This window comes from Pipra filicauda, unplaced genomic scaffold (genome assembly GCF_003945595.2).
Source record: "Pipra filicauda isolate LSUMZ 115617 unplaced genomic scaffold, ASM394559v2 scaffold212_size3012638_pilon, whole genome shotgun sequence".
Classification (NCBI taxonomy): Eukaryota; Metazoa; Chordata; class Aves; order Passeriformes; family Pipridae; genus Pipra; species Pipra filicauda.
Window position 1 is genome coordinate 995833 of NW_024104324.1, and position 23681 is coordinate 1019513.

Consider the following 23681-nt stretch of genomic DNA (forward strand, 5'->3'; position numbering starts at 1 on the left):
CCCCATCCCATCCCATCCCGGCACATCCCCGCATCGCAATGGCGCGCGGGATCCGCCAGGGATCAGCCCATCACCGGGGATGAACCTGAGCGACAGGCGCTGCTCCGGCCACAGCAGCCAGGGCCCGCCGCTGGATTTATGGAGCACTAATCCGACGGTCCCAGGGCTGCCCTCCTTAAACTCCTCGCTGTGCCCGGGAATTCCGCCCCGTGGTGTTGTCCCGAACGCGACTCAATTCACGCACAACGCAGCGACAATTCACATACCGAGGCGAGGGTTTTCTAGGTTTTTTTATTCCAGTTTGCGCGAAGTAGGGGACTGGGCACTAACCCACAAACTTTTAGCTCACTGATCATCAAAACTTTACGCTATTATACATTTTAACAAACAAAGGCATCGGCATTCACTGGTTACAAATTACACAGCTTTTCTATCAACGAGTACTCAAACCCTTATTTGCTAGTTAAATCTCTCACTTCTCGTGCTAATTAGTCGGCAGGCGCATTCTTCCTTCCATTTGAGTCTGGGGTCCGTTTTGGGTACGTGGTCAATGGGTTGCGACCTCGCACTACCGGAATTACCTTTCCCCCAGTTACTGCTCATCCTGGTGGCTCTCGTCCAGACAGCCGGCTCACTTTGGGATTGCCTCCCCTTTCCCTTAAAACAACAGACTTAAACCAAGCACCAACGTTCCCAAACGCGCCTCACCTGGCGGGCACGGGCGGGGCAAGGGGCGTACTGCGCGTGCGCGCCCCCGGCGTGCCGCGTGCAGCGGGCCGGGGCGCGCGGCTGGCGCGTGCGCGGTTGCCGGGGCGACGGGAACACAACATGGCGGCCTGAGGGGTAACGCTGGCAGCGGGGCCGGGGCGGGAGCGGCTGCTCGCCCGCCCGGCCTGGGACCTGCGGGACGGCGCGGGATGCGCAGTAAGGGGGCGCGAGGGAAAGCCGCGGGCCCTTCCTGAGGGGTGGCGGGGGCCTGGCGCCTCTGGGGGGGCCGGTGGTCACCGAGGGGGCCGCAGCCCCCGGGAGCACCCGCGCTGAGGGGGCCGTAGGTGTTCCTGTGGCCCCCGGGAACGCCGTCCCCACAGCCCGTGGGCAGCTCCGGGATCTCACTTGCCAACGCTGGTCCCTCTGCGTCCCATGACAGGGTGCGAATAGATCTTTGTCCCACTGCTGTGGAGCATCGCTCTGTCTGTCTGCTGGTCTCTCCAAGTGCTTTCTCGGGAATTGCTAAGTTTTCCTTGTTCTACATGTCTTTCCTTCCAGCTCTTAGCATCCTTCTTCACATCATCCTGTGTCACACCTTGCACATCTGGCGTGTCTCTGAGTGCAATAATTACGTGCCATGGTCTTGTGGCTTTGACTGAAGCTCAATTTCGTGCAGCTTTTTAAACTTCTTTGGATGCTTCTCCCTTCCCAGGTGCATCAGTGTCATACTTAAACATCATGGCTTTTTCTTCCTCAGCATCTTGGCATCTTTGTAACAAAGTGTCTGCTTTAGATTTTTATAACATCCTGGTTTGACTGTTGTAGTGCTGTCTTTTCTGTCATTTTCTATTGGATTTTTTAATTCCAAATGATGATTAATCTTCCATGCTCTCTAGCTACAGTGGTGTTGTCTTTGAATTCCATCACTTGCCCATAATGTTAATTTAGACTGTTCCTTATTTCCTAGGTTCTGTAGCCTCTTGCACATGAAATTGCTATTTTGTTGAATGATTCATGGCCACTTTTTTGGTGTCAGACGAGTTCACATTGCTACGACTTGTTCTTCCTAACCTTTATTTCCCTTTCCACTAACGATTCCAAGCCTGAGCATCTGTGTGTGCTGAAACAGAAGGGAGGGAAGGGAGAGGTTAGATAATATCTGTTACAGATGGCATGAAAGAAGTGCTAACCAGTGATTAGGTCTCCTTCATTCAATGTTCTGTGCAAGTGTAATTAAAACATTTCCTTTGATTTCATCCCAGAAGCCTTCAGTCTTAAAATTTTTAACCTTTCTGTCCATCTTCATCTCTGAGTACCATAGATTCAGGTAATCTAAGTGGTAATAAGTTTTGTTTTGTAGCTGTACTAAGTTTCATAGCTTACAATTGCTGGGCTGTGACCTGGCTGTTCTTGTTCAGGGTGTGTTTGAAGTCTGTTGTTTTGGTGGGGTTTTGTTGCTGCCTGGTCACTCTCAAAGGGTCAGGATGGTGCTGAAGTGGATTTTTAGGAATCTCCAGAAACCTTGGCTTGTGGATGCAAAATCAAATTTTGTAATAAATTGGTAGTCTAAATTTTATTTCATCTTATTCCATATAAACTCCTATGCTCTTATTCTTACAATGCCTGATTTTCTTTCAGCTGCTGATTGTTCAGAGCTTACATGTTGATTTTATGCTTCAAAGAGATATGTCAAATAACACTGTTTTCATTCCTTATTCTGCACGTCGTTCAATTAATTGAAAGTATTGAGGTCTTTGCTGTCATTCTTTTCGCTGGGTGGCTCTCTCTTAAGTTGAAGGCTCAGTTGTTTGTTGCGTGTGGAGTGTTTGTCTACAGAGCACTCTGTTGTAAAAAATTTTTGTAACAAGCTTTATATGCTTACATGAAAAACACCTTCAGTGCTGTAAGAATATTTTAAAGTGTGTAAAGGATTAGCTCTTCTTGCACTATTAGAATTCTTCAATTTAAAAGAGATCAAATTGTTTTGAGCCCTCCCCTGTCATCTGGACTTCTCTCGTAGGAGTAAAATACATGTATAGAAGAAAATACAAACAAACCCAAATTATATAAACATATACTAAGTGACTTCTTTATATATATGAAGATATTTTCAAGAAATTTGTACAATAATGCTTTCCCTGCCTAAGTACTTTGGTTCATTAACACTATGGCTGGTATGCCATAGATATTAAGATCTTATTTTCAGGTCATATGATTTATTTTTTTTTAATGCCAGAGAATCAATTACTTCCATTTGAGAAAAGAAAAATATGGGATTGCCATTTATTATAATAAAAGAGTAGGTCAACAAATAGTTAACTTATTTTGTGTCTGCCTTGGGTATTTTTTTTGTCACAGGGGTGGCTCTGACATTATATGATCAAGTATAGTCATTGTGTTTCTAACTGGTTGGAGTATAAGTTGCTACCAAAAAAATCCATTGACAATTTCTCTTTGGAATTCTGTAAGAGTGGGGTTTAAATATTCTGAATTTATGATCTCCATCTTATATTTAGCAATTTAGATAGGAAATGAAAACTTACAGTGAGGGTGGAAAACACGGTGCAATGTGTGATTTCTGCTGACAAGGTGTGTTATTTCCTCAGTCCAGTTATCAAATAGCAACCACAGGAATTAAACAGTCCCATGGTGCCCTCTCTGTTTCGGAGTCTCTGTTAGAAATTGCCTCCTTTACCCATAATGATTTTCAAATTCTGTGTCTGCTTTTAAAATAGTTCTGCATGTACATTGTCTGTATAAAGTGTATTAGAAGGTGTGAGTGATTTTAAACTACGCTGCATCTTCCAATTTTTCAAATTTAGGTGGCCTAATTAGTTAGTTTATGATGCAGCAGGATGGACAGTGATCAGAAAACCAAAGCAGCAGATGATAAAAATGAGAAGAGCAACCAACAATTTTACAGAAGTGCTGCTACTGTATTGGAGAAAGAGGGAAGGTTTACAAAGGGAAAGTTTCTACTAAATTAAAATATAAGCATTTGGCTCATAAGGAAACGAAACACCTTTTTGTTGTTTCGTTGCAGGGGTTTTTTTTTAACAGGGAGTAAGTGTGAAAGCTGAAGAGGAGAAAAGAGAAGACAACACAAATTGATTGTTAGTTGGAAGACAGTATTAGAATGCCCTTGCCTAAGTAACTTTTCCCTCTGAAAAATTTCTTGGCAGGCTTTCTCTACTGTGAGGCTGTGTTTATACTTGTAAATTAAACATATCTGGAAATCTTGGACACAAAGAGCAACTGGCACGAAATGGCCCCCATCTCTACTAGCAAATTCTCTTATCTTCCAAAACAAAGCAGTAGGACAGAAACTGCTCGAGAACTGACCTTAGAAGGAGTCCTCACTCCAGGCAAGGAAGGTGCCTCGCAGAGTGTTGGTTCTCACAGGACAAATCCCTGCCAGGGACTGTTGTCACAGTAAGTAATACAGGCAGCTACACTGAATGTACTGCTGTCGACAGAGCTTGAGACTCCCACAGTTATTCTGACACCCATAAAGGGCTGAATGTGATAAGTTTCCTGCCCTGCCTCCCTCAAAATGACTGGGTTTGGATCTTCCTTGAATAATAAGACCATGTCAAAAGCAACAGCAGCATAAAGCTAACCAGAATTAGGTTTTGCTCAGATGAAATTACTGAAAAAATTATCAAGGATAGAATCTATAGATGCTAAAAATAAAAGGAAATAGGAGGATGAAGTGGGTGAAGGTAACCAGGCGCTGGGATTGGTAAGGAACAGTTAATCACAAAGCTGAAGGAGAATAAAGGAGGAAAGAAAAGAAATGTCAATTCTGATAGAAATTAGAAGACTGAAAAATTAATATAAATAAAGCTTTCTTCATAACTCTTATCTTACATGCTTCATCTTTAAACTTCTGCAGAATTAGAATTGACTGACTTTTTACATCCTTGTGTTTGGAGCACTTCATTGTCAAAGGCAAACATTATTTTAGTGCAAAACTCATACCTGAATTTAATATGGGAATAAAGCTTTAAAGTCAGAAACTGCTTTGCTTAAAAAAAAAAAAAAAGCAAAATCAAAACCAAACAACAGCCCCCCCCCAAAAAAAAAACCCAAACCAACAAATAACCCCTGTGTTAGAATAATGATTCCATGATACACTTGCTTCCCAAAATAATTTTATGTTTTCAGTACAGCATAAATAAAGGTTTGGAGATTTTGGAGGGTTTTTTTGTGAGAGAAGCAAAGAATAAATTCAGATATGAGCTGCTAATGTGCTGCAGCAGAAAAAAGGTGGGAAGGGCTGCCTGCAGAGGAATCATGTCTCTGAGCAAGAAGGTGGTAGTTCATTGTCTAAGGATTACTGTATTTTACTTTCAGGAAAATAGATTTCTGTAATACGGGCAGCAAAACTTCATTTACTGTTTTTCATTATATTTTCTCTCAAATAACTTATGTGTTCACAAAAAACCCCCACCTTTTATTTAAGTTTTCCATTAGTCAGCATTTAACACATCAGTGAAGAATTGTTATACAGTCATTATAACAATTTCAAACATACTGAAACAGGATATTTTTGTTTTTAGGATACCAGTTGGTAAGATAGGAGAGGGAGCATTTTCTGATGTCCTGCAGACACTGAGTCTTAGGAATGGAAAGTACTATGCATGTAAACACATGAAGCAACATTTTGAAAGGTATGCGTGATTAATCATAGAAATTCTCTGAAAATCTTACTTAAATTTGGTGGGGAAATATAGAATTAAGACTAAGTGAAGTTTTGTGAATGCCATGGTTTAAAAAGGTTTGCATGTGGTACAGAAAGGGAACTCTGCTGCTGATTAGGCAGGGCCTTCCCATTTGGCACTGGGGGTTATTTCCTTGAGTGCTCCAGCTGATGTCAACCACTGCATTAAATGCTACCTGGCCACTGGTTCAAGGGTAAAATAAGATGAATGTGGACTAAACAGTTGATTTCTGCCTTGCCAAATGCACTGAATGGACTCGTCCTGTTTTTCTTTTAACTGTAAATAAAAATCGGAGGAGGAAATGTGTCAGTCCTCTCCCTGGAGAATGCTTTTTTCAGGCTTATTTAAATACTGTTTTAATGAAGGTATTTATCCTTAGTCCATGTATAACATTAGTTCTACATCATATTTGCATTTATATTTAATTACATCCATCAGCTAGACATTATATGGTCACAAAACAGGTGCTTTTTTATCAGTTAGGAAAATAGAGGAGAGGGCTGGGTGTAGACATAGACTTGACATTCTCCTCCAAGTATGTAAGTGCCAACCAGTGCCTCTTGGGTTATTGACTTTGTATTCTCAGTTAAATATAGTGAGTTCCTAGTGAAATCACTGGGAATGACTCATTTGTACAAAGTTAAATGGGACATTTTGCTCTTAGGTAAGATTTCACAATGTAACTCAGAGCTTCAAAGATTATATGTTAAAAAAAGGACACAAATACCTTCAAGTAATGTGGCTTCTGATTCTCTGTTGTGTTGTTAGAGATCTGTTGGTCCATTTATATGTTTCCTACAACTGACAGAATTGTCCAATTTATGATCAAAACAGTATTTAAACCATCTCCTTAACTTTATCAAGGGCAGATGTGTACAACTTAGTGGTAGGGCTCAACAAGCAGACTCTTTCATGTAGCTATCTAAAACATCTTTTAGGCCTTTAGCCCTTTGATAAATTGACTGACAGATTCTTTTGATGAAGTGAACTCTTTTAGCAAAGATAACAGTGTTTTAAGCTGAACCTGCCCATAAAAGGTATTTCTCCTCACTTCAAAGTGGAAAATTTTGTTTTGGTGTTTCGCTTTAAGTCTGACTGTGCAAAGGCAAATGTGTCCTGCTCTGATCCATTCAACAGTGTGCAAAGCCCTTTATTTCCTGCATCCTCCACAGTGCTTCTGTAGCATGTTTTTTTTGTTTGTTTATTAAAGTCCAGGAGGGTAAAAAAATAATTACACAGTAGTTGAATAATGTCTGTTTGTCATGTAAGAGGTTAATTTTAAATGTTACATTTGGCAAGGCATCATGCTGAGCAATGTTTGGAATGTATGCTGCACCAGCACAGAGGAAACAATATCATACATACTATTATGCAACACAAAATTCCTGCCAGGTAGCTCCTTGGCGTGGTAACTGGTGTTGGAGCACAGTACATTACTACATCTCTTGTTTGGGTAAGTCCAGCTACTCCAGGCTGCAAGAAGGATTAAAGCCATTTATTAATTACTGATTTGCTCAGTAAAGAAACAGCAGGCAAACCATTTGTCAGGTCCTGCATTTGAAAGTTCAGTGACAGACTAGAGTGGAGTAGGTTCTGACAGTCTCGTGGCAAGGAACAAAGACAATTATAATCCAGTCCCTGACTCCAAGTCAGTCTTTTCAATTCAACTTCAGTATGAAACAAGGGAATAATCTGAGAGAAATACAAGCAGTAAGGAGGCGAAGTCCACATCCTACTATCTTTATGCTTACATGAAGTTGTTTTGTAAGTATGATGCATTCATTTCTTTCTTCCTTATTCCTTTATTTGAACAATATCCAGTAACTTTTGGGTCTAGAGACAACCTGTAGACACTTAACCAGCTTTTTATTTCAACAGAAAAGAAAAAACAATACATTTCTCAAATTCTGAAGTCTACATCCCTGCCTTTGATAAGAAAGTGTGGTGTAGTTCTCACTTTCTCTGTCTGTTTTGCAGCAGACAAAAAATATTTTAACATCAGTATTAAAATTACAGACTAAATATATGTTAAGCATAGTTAAATGTCATCTCATAATGTGTACTACTTGCTGGTGATTTCAACCCATGTTCCGTATCCAGTTTAGTGTTTTCACTGCACATCATGGCTACTGGGACAGTGTGTTGGTTAGGCACACTCAGAGCTTATCTGCTGGAATAGGCTCTGGTACTTCAAGGATCTTGGTTTGACTTGTCAGTTTGAACTAGGGATCGAGGCAAACTATTTGGCAGTGTCATTTCACAGGTAACTTTACAGAAACCCCTTTGCAAGTAGTAAAAGTTTAGATCTCAGAATGAGACAGCAGCTGAGCTGTGCATTTGGAAAGAGATCAGCCAGTGATGAAGTTGGGTTCCTTATGCTCATTAGGCACTTCAGTGTCTTCTGGGGACATGTTCTGTCTCACAGAGTGATCACGTTTTATGACAGCATTTACTCTCCATTGCTTTGCAACAGCAGACATAGCCTTCATTATTCAAATACTTGACACAAAACTTGTCAACTGCTCTAAAATATGTTATATTGCCCTTCAGGCTGTCTTATTCCTCTGCTCCAGGCTCGGGTGCTACACTGTTAATGACAGGCCTGTTTCCTACAAACACATGGGAAGCCGGTAATGGTGTCAGCAGCTTGGCTTTCTGGAATTCTCAGTCTCAGCTGCCGTGTTGTTACCCAAGTGTAACCCAGCTGGCCAGCCAGCTCACAGAGCTCCTGCTCTCTGTCTGAGCTGAACTGCAGATTGTACCCCCACCTTTTACTGCCTGGTTTAACACAGCATTGCAGGGCAGATGTGCTGTAATGCAATTATCTTACAGGGAAAACTGAAGACCTAAAGCTGTCTGCCTCTGCAGGGCAGCGAAATGGAAAATAAAGTGTCAGATATATTATATCATGATTATACTTAAAATTGCTGTTGTCAGCAAAACAGTGATTCCAGTCAGATACTCATTTCCATGCAATAGAACACTACTGGTGATCTAACTAGAAAGTATCTTCACATATTGGCTGTAATGGCTTTCCTGCCTTTTATTGTAAAACTGTATCAGTTAATTTACTGGAAATTTCTGAACAGAGTGATATGACCAGAAGACATCCTTCTTGAGTAAATCAGTTAACTTCTGCAGTGGACACTTCAAATAGTATAAGCTAAAACTATGATACCTCAGACTTAAGTTTAAAAACTTCTCTGAGACAGGATCAATTAAAAATGAAAATGTCCATTTTAATACCGGTTAAACTAAGTACTTTTTTCTATGCTGTATACAAATCAACATGTAAATTTTATTTCTAGGTTAAAGTCTCCTTACTTGTTTCTGCAATGATAGAAACGCTGGCTGTGTGAATTTATGGACGTGGCTATTTATGAACTGATAAAAGGTATGTAGCATATGCTTAAGAAGCACACAAATTCTCCTTGTGTAGATCACAAAGTGGAATTAATTATGTTTCACTTGGTTGTTCACTGTTACAGATTATAAAACTCACAGGGAAATTTTGTGCTGTACTGCTTTTCCCTTTAGCTCTTGTCAGTGGAATATACCCACTTGTTTAAGGCATGAATGCAGGTTTCTCATCAGGTCCATGGCCATCTATTCTACAGTCAAACAACCTTGACTGCAAAAGAGAAAATAATTGCTTTATGTAACAAAAAATAAAACTTAAACAGGTGGGTCTCTTCCAACTTTGCATATTCTGTGATTCTGTGATTTGTTAGGGCAGGACTTGCAGTGAGGTAATAAGAAAATTATTCCCATTTGTTTCAAAACTATTGAACCAATGAATAACGATTTTCAGTTTTTATATCTAGTAAAAATGCCTTTTACCAAGTTTTCTTTATAAAATAACATTGTTCCCTGAAACCACCATTATTTAAAAATTCTGGAGCTGTTTGTGGAAGCATGTCAGAGACCACAAAGCTTAAGGAAGAGTTCCTACAAAAAAGTTTAGAACAAAATCTGATTTAAAACCAAATCTTGTATAAACACTAACAGAGAAAGTTACAGCAAATGAAGGGGCATATACTTACAATTCATTATCAAAAGAGGTTTTTTTTAAATGAATAATTAAGAATTTTTAATGTCTTAATTGGGAGATTATTTTAAATAACTGAGCACACAACTGTCACTCAGTGTAACAGAACAAAGACTTGCTCCTGAACATGACATTCGTGACACTGAGCATTCAGGTCTCTAACAAAAGGAGTAACTCTCTTTCTGACCTACATAAGAATGTGAGATTAGAATACAGTTGTTTGCTGATGACTGAAGGAGACATTAGTGTTTGCTGGTTTTAATTAGACATTTTGTTTTTACAGGGTAGATTTGTTATCCTGAGAAGTCAGAGTAATTGCATATTTATTAAAAACAATCCTGCATCTTCTCCTTCCAGGAAAGATACTGTACTTCATTTATGAAAAATCAGAATGTTTAAGTTTGTTCTTTAACTGCCTTTTTTTTTTTTTTAACAACAGAGTACTTGCATTCATTTGGTTACATTTCTCAGTGTTTCTCTCCTTTTCATGTGAAAGAGCCTGCTATATCAAGCATTGTATTCAGATGAAAATTAGAATCATAGTTTCAGTATGTTCTGGTTTTGTTTGTGTTTTTTTTAAATACAGTTTTTATCGAAGTCAGGTTTTCCATAAGAAGATTATCTTCCTACCACTTAGTTTTAATAACCTCCATTTCTATGGCACGGCGAATCAGTTAAAAATGAAATCTATGTTCAATAGTAATCTGAAATGCTGCAGTTAGGGGTTATCTGAACATTAATCTGGGTCTACCTGAATTTCTTTATATCCTGGTTTTGTGTTTCCTGGACTGTGTTTCCCATGATACAGTGTCTTTTTTTCATGTTGTATGAGGTGGTAGCACATGGGGTGGAGCTTGTCAAATTATGGAATAAAACAGGAAAATGAACAACATATTCCTATGGAGATTATAATAAATACCCAAAAAAGTATTTTGATATTCTGAAGTATGCAAGCATTTAATCTGTCTCAGGTACAGTGCATTTTTAAGAAATTAATTTTGGAGTTTAAAAGTAAATTTTCATTTACTACAATTTCCTATGGGGCAGAAATAGGTTTTTATCCATTTTCTCCCCAAACAACTTTAGTTGTGGCTTCTTGCAAAGTCAAGAAATGTAACAACAATAAATACAGCAAAGGGTCCAAGTACGTAATTAATCTGGAAAAATAATCTTATTTCTGAGCCAGAAATCTTATTTCTCAGCCTTACTGACTGAGGATCTTTACACAACAATGGCAAGTAGAAGGAGCTCCTCTGGAATTTTCAGCAGTGTGATTTGAAGGAGTGCATTACTAATTTGTTGAACAATTCAATTGTTCATTAGCAATGCTCTGTCACAAAACCATTTGCAGAGGGTACAAAAGTAGTTACATTTCAGAGGAATTGTAGTCTTTGCTAAGTTTCTACAGTAACACGAATGCCTGTCATTTCCTGACTGCTCTGTCTTGCAAAATCAGGTTTAATGTAGGTGCAGAACAATTTTAAAAATCTTTACATTAGAAAGATTTAGAGGCAAGCATGGTTTGTACAATATTTTGTAATGAAGAAAAACTTGAAGCAGGAGTTGACTGAAAATGAATTTTTTAATTTAACAAGGTGTATGGAGACACTTGTGTAATTAGGAGAACAGGTCACTGTAATGCTACTAATGTGGAAAGTTGATACTTTTGGTTTTTTCCTTAATAAACCAAGAGATCCGTGTTACTTCAATCAAGACAAGGCTATTGGTCTTTACATGAAGTCATAATTCTCTTGCTGTTAATTTACAGTGGAATCACAAGTCATTTAATAACTGAAGAAGAGTCTTGCCCTTTGTTTAATCAAGAGCAGTTTGGTCATTTAAAGCAATGTAAAAGGTATGTCTCAGAGAGAGGTGTGGGGGATGCCTCAAGTGAAATGACAGAAGACTCAAGTGCCACTACTTTAGGATTCACTTCACCATTACTGCCAAATAGGGTTTCTCTAATGATAAATTTGGAAGCAGAGGAGCATCTGCTCCAGATTCTACTAGTGAACTGTAATGAAAAAGCAATTGAGCATGACTTCTTTTTATGAAGGCCTGATTTCTTAAATACTAATAATAATCCCAATTGATTTGAGTAGCAGCATTTTATAAAATCTTTTCTATTATAAATGACAAAAATCCTGACGTTTAAAGCACCATTTATCTCCACAGGGGCACCACCACTACAATTCCCAATGTAAGTGGTACTGTGTTCGAAGTGCTTTGTGATCTAATCCTGCTCAGTGGATTATGTGGCTGCCTGGAGGAGCCCTGTAATCAGTTGGGAACACAAGTCTCGCTGGCTGCTAGGACTGGTGGCCTCAATGAGTTACTGTCTTGATAATCTCCCTCCTCCTCCCCAGCCAATTACTCATACTACTGTCATCAGGCAGATCAGTACCTGCTTTGTTTTTCAAAAATGTGATCATTTCTGCCTCCCTTGATGGCATTGCAGCGTTACATAAAGGCATTACAGCAAGATTAAAAGGCCTTTGGAGCCTATAAAAGAAAAAAGCTGAGCAGTTACTGAATGGCTCTGAAAAATAGATAAATTTTATAACTGTAATTATTACCTAACAGCAACAGCAAGCCAAACTACACTGGTTAACCTTTAATTTGCAATTCAAATGTGAATCACAGTCATTTAAGCACTGCAGTAACTTGAGGTGATTGATATGAATCTTGAACCTTAAGGACAATTGCTTTGTGTAGAGAGGAAATTAGATGTTCCGAAGTGAAATATTGCAGTTCTGTTGGAACTTGGGGGAACAGATACTGCAATAAATACATGCAGTAAAAACTAAGGCAGCTTACAGACTCTTGAATTGACAGTTGTTAGCTGAGCTATTCTGGTGCACACTGAAATCTAAATTATGTCTGAAGTTGAGTGGAAGATAGATTACCAAGCTAGCTATAAATGACAGAAATAGTATAATCGAAAAAGGTGATATCAGTGCATCTGTGGAAGCTGAAGAGTAGAGTATTTGTATTCTGTTCTTTACTAAAAAGGACTTACACAACTTGAAATTTTATTCTAGGAAGGAGAAAGCCATTGCTTGAAAAAAAATTAAGAACAACGTGTACCAGTTATGCAAATCTCAAATGCACACATAGGTAAGAGACCTGGTTCAGCAACAACTTTACAGCACATGTAGCATATATTTAGTTCAGGGTGTTTCTAAGCAGAGACATAGAACAGTCTGGGGCAGCAGCAGACACCTGCAGGGAGAGAAGAGGCCATTGCCCAGATGCATCTTTGCTTGCAGCAGAGCCCTGGAAGGCATCAGGCAGCCCAAGCTGCTGCCAGCATCCCAAAGGAGCTCCAGGACCTGTGGCAGGAAGCCCTCCTGAGAGGGGGTGGCCCTTGCAATCCTCAGGTAGTCCTAGTGGGAGCAGAAGCAGAAAGCCTGGCATCCCCTCCCTGGACTTGCCTGTTCCCCATTCCAATACCTGTTGCTGTTGTCTCACCATAGTGGCAAAACTAATTTTTTTACTATGCTGTTGATAAGTTTGAAAAAATGTTAATTTCTCTAAGTATTTTTTTTTACAAATAACTGGAAGCACTGATAATGTTTGTCTTTTTACTGAATTCTTCTCTCTTATGTGTTTATATTAGTACAGAAATAGGATATTTCAGAGAGATGTGAAATCAGAAAAAATAATAAAGGTAATTAATTTCATGTGAGGACATTTAACTCTGAGAAGGTAATGTTTCTTTATGAATAAAGGTGCAGTTTTAAAAAAAATATATACACAGTTACCTCTAATACTGTATTCCTGATCTTGGGGAATGAACCAGCAAGCTTGTTACTAGCTAAAACCTGAAATAACTCAGGTGTATAACAGCCTGCATGTATTCCCTCCAATCTAAAAACCTGTTCTTATCCTCTATTAATATATATTTTCCTTTGTGTTAACCTAGATACAAGTAGCAGGGCTCAGTTCTGCAGTTCTTTCTTTCTACATTCAATTCCTACATTTAGAGGAAGTTATACAAAAGTGAGAAGACATTGGCTTTCAGAAGATTTCTTCATTGGAATAATTTCTCCTGACAGTTTCAGAAGGTTATTCTGCTAAAAGTTTGAAAAGCAAGGCTTTTTAAATTCAGTTTATGCAACTTTATTTTCTGGAGGTAAATTTTTCTTTTAAGTCACAGAAGTGTACAGGAGAAGCCAAAGCCACCTATTATATCACTGCTAAACAGAAGAACTCTAATAACTTAATCTAGATGTCCTATTTAGCAGCCTTCCCTTCAGTAATAGTCCATATGCTCTTCAATTAACTCTTAGGTCTTTCTTTTAATGATGTACAGAACGGTATATGCACATACTGTGGGACAGAGATTACCTTCAAGCCTGGAGCTACTTGCTATTTAAAAGGTATTTACTTGCTATTTACTGCTATGATACCCCTGGTATTTTGGAAAGTTTCTTCTTAAAGTAATCTGTCATTTCTTTTATGATGACTTCACACATTTAAGGAAAATACTTGATTGAATATTTCGCTGTTTGTAGTTTGTTGAAATTCATTACTTGTTTTTGCAGCAGAATACCTTGAAGTTGGGAGATTTTGGATCCTGTAGGGTATCTGTTCTCAGCAGGCACATATGGGCTGTGCCTCCCCACGCTGGTACCCAACACCTGAATGTTTCCTTGCAAATGGCCACTAAAGTTACAAAATGGGTATGTGCAGTGCTGGCTGTGTTTTCTGTGAAATCACAAGGTACAGTGTTCAGTGGAAGGCTTTTCTTATTGTTATTCAAGATAATCAAAAGTAAATAAATTAAGGGCATGTGGTAATATGATCTTCGTTTCCATGGATTTGTGGAAGCTTCTTCTGTGCTTAATCTGCAGGGTTCATGAGGCAGTAATCCGGTCTGGCCTGGCACTCTCTTCACCCTATGGCAGGTTAGTAATAAAAGCAGTTGCATATTCAAGAGAACATAGTACAACCAACATTACAACCATTTTATTTACAAAGAAAATAACATTTTTGAACACTTTTTTCCCCCAATGACTTCAGATTTAGTAAAATTTTACTTTTTCTGCTTTTCTCTGTATATAGTATGGCTCATTTCCTCTCATGAGCATCACTAACTATTCTCAGTGTAGTTAATACACTTGGTGATGAAATATTTCCCTCTTTTTTGACTTACTAATAGTTTTTGCAAAACCAGAGGAGATTAGAGAATACACTCCCTCTGATTTATGACTTTGATTTCTAGTATAGTGCATTTAAGACCCTGGTGCTGTTTAAGACCTCGTGTGCTGGGATATTTTGAAATCGGATTCTGATGAAGGAAGAGTTCAGGAAAACCCAGATTAAACTCCTTTAAGCTTTTTGGTGATGATGAAACTATAACTCGAAAAATTTGTCACTAGTCTTCAAGAAAAAAGGAAAAATATCCACCATGAGTATTTCTCCAATATTTTTGTACCCTAGCAACAGCAGCAGTTCTTCTTTATTCTCCTCCCACACTGCTGTCTATGATATGCAACCAGGAGTGATAACATTTGCTTTGCTTCTTTCCTCCTCCTCCACATGGCAAGTGCAGCTGCTGCCATCACCATCACATTAAATGACAACCATTATGCTTTGCCTGCTAACTTGTAGAAACAGTTCTGCTTCGGCCAGAAAACTGTTAATAGAAAAATCCCAAATGTGGCAGAACTCTTGCAAGTAATTGGGACCAAAAGCCTTAAAAATGCCACGTTGTTTCATTTCAGTCTGAATCAGGTGGGCTTTGAAGTTTGGCAAGAAAATTACACACTGCAAACTCTCCAAGTTTTCTTAGGGCAAAAAAAACCCCTTAAAAATATTTCCTTGTAATTTTAGCTTAATGTAAAAAATTTCACTTCTTGCAACCACTGCACATTTTCAGAGACTTTATAGGTGTGCTCAGAGAGAAATGAGGGATGTTTATTGGAAACTGCCAAATTAAAGAGGTAGTCTTGCCAAGCTAGAGGATGTTATGGACAGGATTGTTTCGTTTTCAGTGTATCGTGCAGTTGTTGCTGTTCAGTGTTTGCATAAGCCTTTATGCTTTACATGGCATTGTGTAAGAACTTTTAGTCTTTTACCCAGCCATGCTGATCTTTCAAATCTTAGTTTCCCTCTTTCTGTTCCATCTAAATCATGATTCCTGGATTGCACTTCTTCATGGCTTGCACAGTTGTTCTTCACTATGTTAGTTTTACATTCAAAGACAGCACATTTTTTTGTTCACACAAGCTACTCCCAGCTGCTTGTCTTGATACAGCTGCACAACGTGAATCAGATTTTTTCTCTCCTTCCTCAACTCAAAGCTTTATGAAGACATTTAGAGTAGTGTGCAGCCAGCTGTTTGATTGAATTTGCAAACAGTTAAAAAGAAGTTTACCCTGTCTACAAAGAGGGCCGAATGATTTGCTTTCAAGAGTCATATGGTGCTGCTGAAGTGTTTCTTAAATTATAAGCCCAAGGAAAAAAGTAACATGTACAGGAAATGAATGGTAGTGGACCTGACTAAAGTCAGATTGCTCTGTTATGATAACAGTGTTTTCAAGGACTCTATACAAGTTTTATATTAACTGAGGATCAAGCTCAGGAATGCAGTTCAAATTACCATCTTTCCAGTATTCCTGCTTGCAAAGAACCTGTTTGTTAGGAATAGAGTGTGATAAATATGTACCTCTATGTGCATACATAGCAAGAGGGACTGCTTGACTTGCTGTCTTAAAATGAGGAAACCCCATTGTCTTCTGGGATCTGCCACTTTACTAGAAGAAAACAAAATCCCAGATCCATTGTCCTTCACCAAGAGGGATGTTCTCTTTACATATTTTACCCAAACCAGTGAGGAGAGTTTACAGCTACAAGCTTCTGTTTAAAAACCCAAACTACTCTTTCCATCCAAACCTGCAGTTGTGTTGCTCTGCTTCTCACGTTATCCATCAGTTGTTGGTCGGTATTATTAAACTGTCCACAGATGAGTAATTCTAACCTGTTATCTTCTTTAGAAATTATTTGTTTTTCATCAAAGTGGCAGCTATGCAACTAAACTAGTTTAACTGTGTCTTCTCTAGTGCTAATACCATCTCTTACCTTGCAGTTTTCTTGGACCTGATGAGCTGGACCAAATTTCAAAAATCCACATTATAGGCACTCTTGCTAAAACAACTCTCAAGAAGTTCAAGCACTAAGTATAAACTCCCACAGTTATTAATCTCACTGTTTAAATATCTACAACAGAACTGTACAGCCCTGTGCAAATTCTGCTCTGGAACCACCACAAACACCTCATTCCGTGCTGACCCAAGAGCAGCGTCTTCTATCCCTACCCAGAGACAGTCAGACCAGAGAAAATCTGAGCCTATGTCAGTCTTATTTGGCCTTTTATTTCCATAGTATCCTTAAGGCCAATGATGTAACATTTTAGGAAAGAAAACATCTTTTTCCTAAGTACTACTTACTTGTCCCTAATAAATGATTACCTAAATCTGATGAATTCTTTCTTTTCAGTAAATTGTAATCCTCTCTGAATATGCATGAATAATTTTTTCCTTAGCTTGCTTAACACAGGTCAAGAATTTCTAGTTTTGATTTCCCCTTTAAAAAAAGGAAAAGGAAAACCTCCTCTAGTGCACAAATTGACTGCCAAAGGTTTCTCTCTCCTGCATGCAATGATAAAATACAACCACAATTAGAGAACTGCTGCCCATCAAGCATTACAGCACCCTTATTTTCAGGAACTCTGGCAAGTGACTTCAAATCACTTCATTCTTGAAGACTAAAATCAGAAAGTTTAGGGAGTGCTGTCCTTACTTCAGCTGGACTGAAATGAAATTTGCTTCCAGGGCGAGTTCTTGGCTTGCAATACAATGAATGTAACTCAAGTCAATGTAATTGTTTGCCTTGAGTCCAAACCTCACCTAAAGCACAACTGATGTTTTTCTCTACTCTTTTTCCCCCAGACTTTTTAGGGCAGCTGATACACAAGCTTTGACCGTGCACAAAAAACTAAGATTATTAAGAAATACATAAGGGCGAGTACCTCCGTATGTGTGCCAAATTCCAAAGGCAAGTTTAAGACAGGTAGTATTTAAGTGGAAGAATTGTCAGCCCATTTAGAGAAAGTAATTTGTAGCACTGAGCTTGTTAGCTAGAAACAAATGTTTAACTTAAGCTGATTACTTGGGTTTATTCCGTCTGCCTAAACACGGATCTTTATTTGGTCTGATGCCTTTCCCCCTCCCCCCAAATCCCTGACATACATGAGTTAGAATTTAGAAGCTCTGATACCCCATAATCCCTTCAGTAGACTTTTGTCAGAGTTACCGTTACTTAAAGGGTCAGCTCCGCCTTTATTTTTAAATATCACCATCCTGGTTTTGCTGTCTGCCTTTGGCTTAGAGAGTTTGCAGATGAAGTTGTGGCAGAGACAGAAAGTGTGCTTTTGCCTTTTCAGGGCTTCAGTCTACATTTCGAGCAAATTTAGATGATATCTGGGAAAATCCTAAGCTTGTTTTTGACACAAAATAAAAAATTAAGATCTGATTAAAAATTTTGGCAAACTAAAACTTTGTTTATATACCAGCTATGTGAAAAAACTCAACGTTTAAGGGTTTGCTGTATCGACAAGGTGAGATGGAACTTAGTACTACATCAAAAACTTTCAAATACAGGTTTTTCTCAAAAAAACCCTGTGCTACAGTAGCAAAGAAAAATTATAAATTATTTTCTGCTGTGCATTCAACCTTGAAAGCATGAACTCTCCTTCCATAGGAGAGTTCACTTTTTCCACCAGTTTAGGTCTGGAGTTCATCAATGTAGGCTTTGTAAGGAGTTCCTTTAGGAAAGATGGCAAGAAACATCAAGTAAGGCAAGTCATTTTTATAAAAGAATGAGCTGAAATAGTATTTGGCCACGGTTTGGGGTTTTTTCTCTGATTATTTGGATTTTCTGTTTTAATTTTATTCCTTAAGATGTTCTCAGAAAAAAACCTGAACCTTGTTTATTTATTTTAAAAGCATTCTCTTAGGAAAGTCCAGGAAAAAAAAACAAACAACAAAACAAAATGGATCTCCTCTTGGAGATTTACCAAAATGAAATTCTTCTGGAGTAGCCAAATTGACTTCCTGTTCTACTCCTACACTGCACTCAGTTTTCTGGGCACCTAAGGAAAGCGGTGGAAACCCTGTGTTCCAGTCTGTTAAATTTATTGGATCAAACATTGAGGTGTAGACTCTCACTCGCCCATTGAAGCGTATTTCAAACTTCTGTTGCTTCCTCAACAGTCTGAGAAACAGAAGGCATTTAAGTCTTCCCTGAAACATTTCTACTCGCCTGCTTTAGAAGGAAGAGTGAGGAAAAGCACGGCTGTGCAGTGAAGAGAGACCCAGTCGTGCTTCTGCTGTTAAAGATCTAACAAGAACAGCAGTGCCTGGTTTTTTGTTGCTCTGACAATTTGTAGGAAAACCCCACAAGGTTTGAGGGCTGCTATCCTATCATTTTGGTATTCTGTTCCTGAAGTGGGTCAATATTTAATTAAAGCATTGTTCTGGCAGAGCACAGAGCATTCTGCATTTAACTTCCTAAGTATTTGTTCCTTTTAGAACCTGGTGGAGGAGGAGGTTGGTTAAAAATAACATGAAAAGGATTCTTTGAGCTCAAGTATTAGGAATGGAATGTTATCTACAGAATGTAAGTTTTCAAATTACATTACCAATGTCAGCAAACTGCTGTACTTTTTTTAGATTTAAATTTTATTTCTTTTTTGGTCAGCTCTGGAAATTATTCTCCTCCTGTATTCAGCAACTTCCACCTCAGGTTTTACTGAGATTGTGCAATCATATGAGATACTTGGTTTTGATGCAGTTTCTGTAACTGTTGAGTATTTTTATGTAACTATAAGCTAGCTAAAAGCTAAACCAACTTTTTATCTGATTCGAAAGCAAGTAAAATTTAGTCATAGTTTGGTTCAAGCCATTGATCTGAACTTTAATCAGAAGTCTTAAGAGGGACTGATATTGCAGCCAGTGGCTTAAAAGCACAGTGAAGGCATGTAGTTCATCATACTTCAGAAATTTTGCACACAGATCATCAGTAACAAGTTAGTTTCCTATTGCTATAAAAGGTAAGAGTTAAAGGGCAACATCCTTATCTTCCTTGGAAAGAATCGTTATTCCAGCTTGATACCATTGATTTTAAAACTCCTGAGATCTAAAAATTTGCATTAATTAATTTGCAATACATATTGGTGATGTGTTCCAGGACAGTTTTGTTATTTAGAAAACAAGAGTCTGTGCAAGTCATACTCAGCTGGGGGATTAAAAATCTTCTGCCTACCAAGTGTTTATGGAGGACAGGTTTGGCAAATAACTTTTTTGGGTTTTTTATAAATTATAGAAGTTAGTCTGCTCATAATTGGGAAGTGATCAGCGTTTTTTTCCATAACCAAACACTGGGGTTTGGTGCTGCTGTTCAAAAACCCAGCCATGAGCAGGAGGCAAAGGGTGTGTTGTGAGAGAGGCACCATGAAAAACACACTGGGGAGCACATCACGTCCAAGCATTAGGCATCAGGTTGAGATTACTGCTCTAAGTTCAAACTATTTATTTCTAATCAGTTAAGATGCAGCTCAAACAATGCAGTAAAATATAGGTTAACAAAAAGATTTTGTAAAGATACAAGTCATCTAGAATAAAAGTTATGCCCATTATGCTCTCATTACGCTCCTTTTGTTGTGGTTTGTCGGTTGGTTGTTTTTTTCAGAAGAGGCCTCTCAGCACTTTTAAGGTTCTTTTGTGACTGGATTAGATCCTGTTCCTTGTTCTGCCTTTCAGATTCTGGGCAACTTTGAACACACCCGAATTCCCCAGAATGTGGGGAAGCTCATGAGACTCAAGTTCTTTATGAGTCCTTTTGACATCTACTGCTTAAAAAGCACTTGTCTATCTTATGTTTATCTTCATGTTTTGAAGAAGGTATTATTTTCACATACTGTACTGAGGATCAATGTGACATTTACTAGCAGGTTCTTTAAAATGTGAAAATATTCACAGGGTAAATGTGGTGGTGCATACTGTGGGAGTCATTTTTTTGTATTTATTCAAATTTGACTATCCAAGTTAAATATTGTGCACCTGCATCACATACCTTTGTTCAATTTATTCTGTTTGTTCATAGCGAACTTTCAGAATCTCAAGAGCAAGAATGGAAAAATATCCTACCCTGGCAAGAATTCTTGTAAAATAAGGCTACAGCACTTAAACAAGGCTCTGCAGGGAAACCTGTACTGCTGCTACTCGCCCTAGGTGTGCCAGAGGAAGAGCAGATTTCTCTTACTAGGACTGAACAAATACATAAGCTGAGTTTTAGTGGAGGAAGTGCTCTGCACCAGTAGAGTGAGAACATCGAAACAAAGGGAGAATTAAACAGCAGAACACAGTGGTACAGGTAACTGCTCTTTCTCATTTTATTAAAACCCATGTGGATGGATGCTGCTTTCCTCCAGTTCCAAGCAGAAAATGTGCTCCTGACCAGGGTGTCTCCCAAGTGCAGTGAGGGTACATAAAACTACCGTGACTGGATGAGTTTTCCTGCTCTGTTACATGTTCCAGTTAATCATCTCTCTACTTTGTCCTGCTTTTATGTTAGCACCTTATACTGACGGAGAACTTCAACCATAAGGCAATCCTGTATTTGTTTGAATAACTACCACAGGTTTATATATATATTAAATATATAAGATATATATATATATATATAAACTAGCATAGGTTTATACATATGTATATATAAAAGAAAGGTGTGATACTACACTTAGGAAATGGAATTAAGGACTGCAAGTCTATAGGCAACACAGTGTAACAGCAGCCTCAGACTTCTTACCTTTGGATCTCTTGAGCAGAAGGTGCCATGAGCTTATCCAGTCTTTTTTTCCGTAGAGGAAAATGGTGAGTTGCTTAGTGCTAATATATCTGGAGCTGAGCATAGTGTGCAGCTGTAAAAATGATGGTCTGAAAATAGGTAACTTACTGGATCCAAGGGAGCTTGCTCTCCACTGTTGTTAATTCCTTACAAAAAAACAGAGGACAAATCCTACTACCCACATTTGACAGATTGTTTCCACTCTAAGAGCTCTCTTACCTAGCAGGAGGTCAAAGCTCAGATTAGCAGAACTATGTTCCTGATAGAGATGTATTAATTGTGTTGGTAGCTTCCTGTAACCTTTTTCTAGAAGCCTCAAACCACAGATGCTGAAATTTAAGTATTTCAACTAAAAAAAAAAATTCCCCTCAAATTGTGTTTGCACAGTTTGGTACCTTCCTGATTTCAAAAGTGTTATTGCCAGTGTTATTGCCTTTCATAATTAATATATCAGGTAGGTGATTATTCATATGCCAGGAAAAATACAAAGTCAGAATTCTTGGTAAGTTTTAACCTGAAGAGAAGAGGCTACCACAGTGACATCTTGTATGTTATCACATACCCTGTATCTGGGGCGGTCAGGCTGTTATCATGAAAATGGCAATGTCACATTTTTGCTGTGAAAATTGCAAATCTGAAGTAAGTGAAGGACCATGTTGGAATTTTTTTTCATTTCTTTTACACTTTCAGGTGGATCTTACACAGTGTGGCACATACAGTGCTTCAAGGATATTTATTTCATAACAAGTTCTTTGCTGTTAAACCTCTGGAGACAATTTACACTTCTCTGGCAGTTGGATGAATAAGCAAACCTGAGTTTTCCCACCTGCTTTATAGTTACAATACATCAAACTTTAAACTGCAAATTGGCAAGTATTGTTCCTACCCTCATTCTCTCAGCTAAAATTCCATATTGAGATTATTTGTGTTCCCCTCCCTGTTAATTATTTTTTTTAATGTAGTAGGAAAAAGTTTATTAAGAGCCGTATCTACAGTAGAACTCTTAAGTTCTTTCCCGGTAAGTTATTAGTATCCTATTTATTCCTATAAGATTTTTTTTCCCTATGGTACAGAGTGTGGCACAAGCAGTTCAAGCTTCTAGATGATTGCCCAAATAGTAAAGAAGAAAAGAAAACACACACAATATTCCTTGTGTGCTGCTGAACTAGGATTTGTGGCAGGGACAACATGGATACGAGTAGCTGCTGTTGTTACCCTGATGTTGGATACTGCAGTTCTTTCCATACTGGTTTTGTATTTTTCCAGCTGAAGGAAAAAAGTCTTTTAAAGTTACTGCATATTTTGTCAACTCTTTCATTTTGACTCAGACCGTATGAAGCGCATACATAAAAGAAGTCTACAGAGAGATAACTACACTAGTTTTCAGTGACAAGGTTTATCTGTATTTTAACAGTTAAACCCACTATGTTAATAAAACAAGACTTCTGAACAATAATCCTGCTCAGTTTCAGTATTTTCCCCATCCCTCATATTTTAGAAGAACACAAATAGATAAGCATTGTAAAGTACAGCTCCATCTTGAATAAAGTAGGCAACTAATTCCCAGCTTATAAACATATCTAGCAGTTCTCTACATGGCTGCATAGCAAGATTAAGACTTAGTTACAAGGAGATACTGCAGCTGCTTCTCCCAAAATTTTCATTAATTTCTGGGGGAAAAAATCACTTCTCATGCCAGAAAATGTCTAAATTTTACATGTAATTAAAAAATTTCTACCAGGCTTTATCGTTGGAGAGCAGGAAGGGCAGTAACATGTGCCTCAGATACAGCTCGTACACCCTCAGGCAAGTTCACGGTCCCAGGCAAGCAGCCTCCATTCCACTCTGCCTGCAGGATTCCAAAATCCCAATTGTGATCATTGCTACATAGGATAAAGGGAAGAATGTGACAGATACTTCTATTTTCCAAGGCTTGACATGGAGCAGCATCTCTGGGGGGAAAGAGGAGTTAATCTTTGCAAGAACCACTGAAAACAATTTAAGTGTTGTGTGTTGTGTTGCTGACTGGTTAAAAATGAGGAGTGTTCAGACAAACAGCGTTTAACCTCTGCAAATCCATGGATCTGTCTGACCCTGTCACACTTATCAGTTTAAGAGCGTTGAATTATAAATGAGATGCCTGATGTAAAACAAAAGAGTCTCAGAATACTCCAGTATGTTGACCCAGTTTCTGACTGCCAAGTCAGAAAGAGTGTACAGCTACTACTCTGGGATCTTCCACTTCCCAACTCCAAACACACGAGACTACAGGATTACCTCAAGAAGCT

General features: G+C 38.5%; 1 protein-coding gene across 1 annotated transcript; it reads left to right on the forward strand.

Annotated features, from left to right (window-relative positions):
- Nucleotides 1–1154: 1154 nt before the first annotated feature.
- MOK (MOK protein kinase) lies at nucleotides 1155–22849 on the forward strand. The gene is given in 17 exon segments (XM_039381120.1): nucleotides 1155–4140; nucleotides 5271–5381; nucleotides 7106–7177; nucleotides 7983–8127; nucleotides 8775–8826; nucleotides 12522–12551; nucleotides 12554–12587; nucleotides 13796–13799; nucleotides 14028–14064; nucleotides 14067–14210; nucleotides 14258–14390; nucleotides 16574–16660; nucleotides 17044–17074; nucleotides 17076–17218; nucleotides 18503–18518; nucleotides 18520–18724; nucleotides 18727–22849. Coding segments are annotated over 17 exon segments (1536 nt in total). The 5' UTR covers nucleotides 1155–3973; the 3' UTR covers nucleotides 18852–22849.
- Nucleotides 22850–23681: the final 832 nt, after the last annotated feature.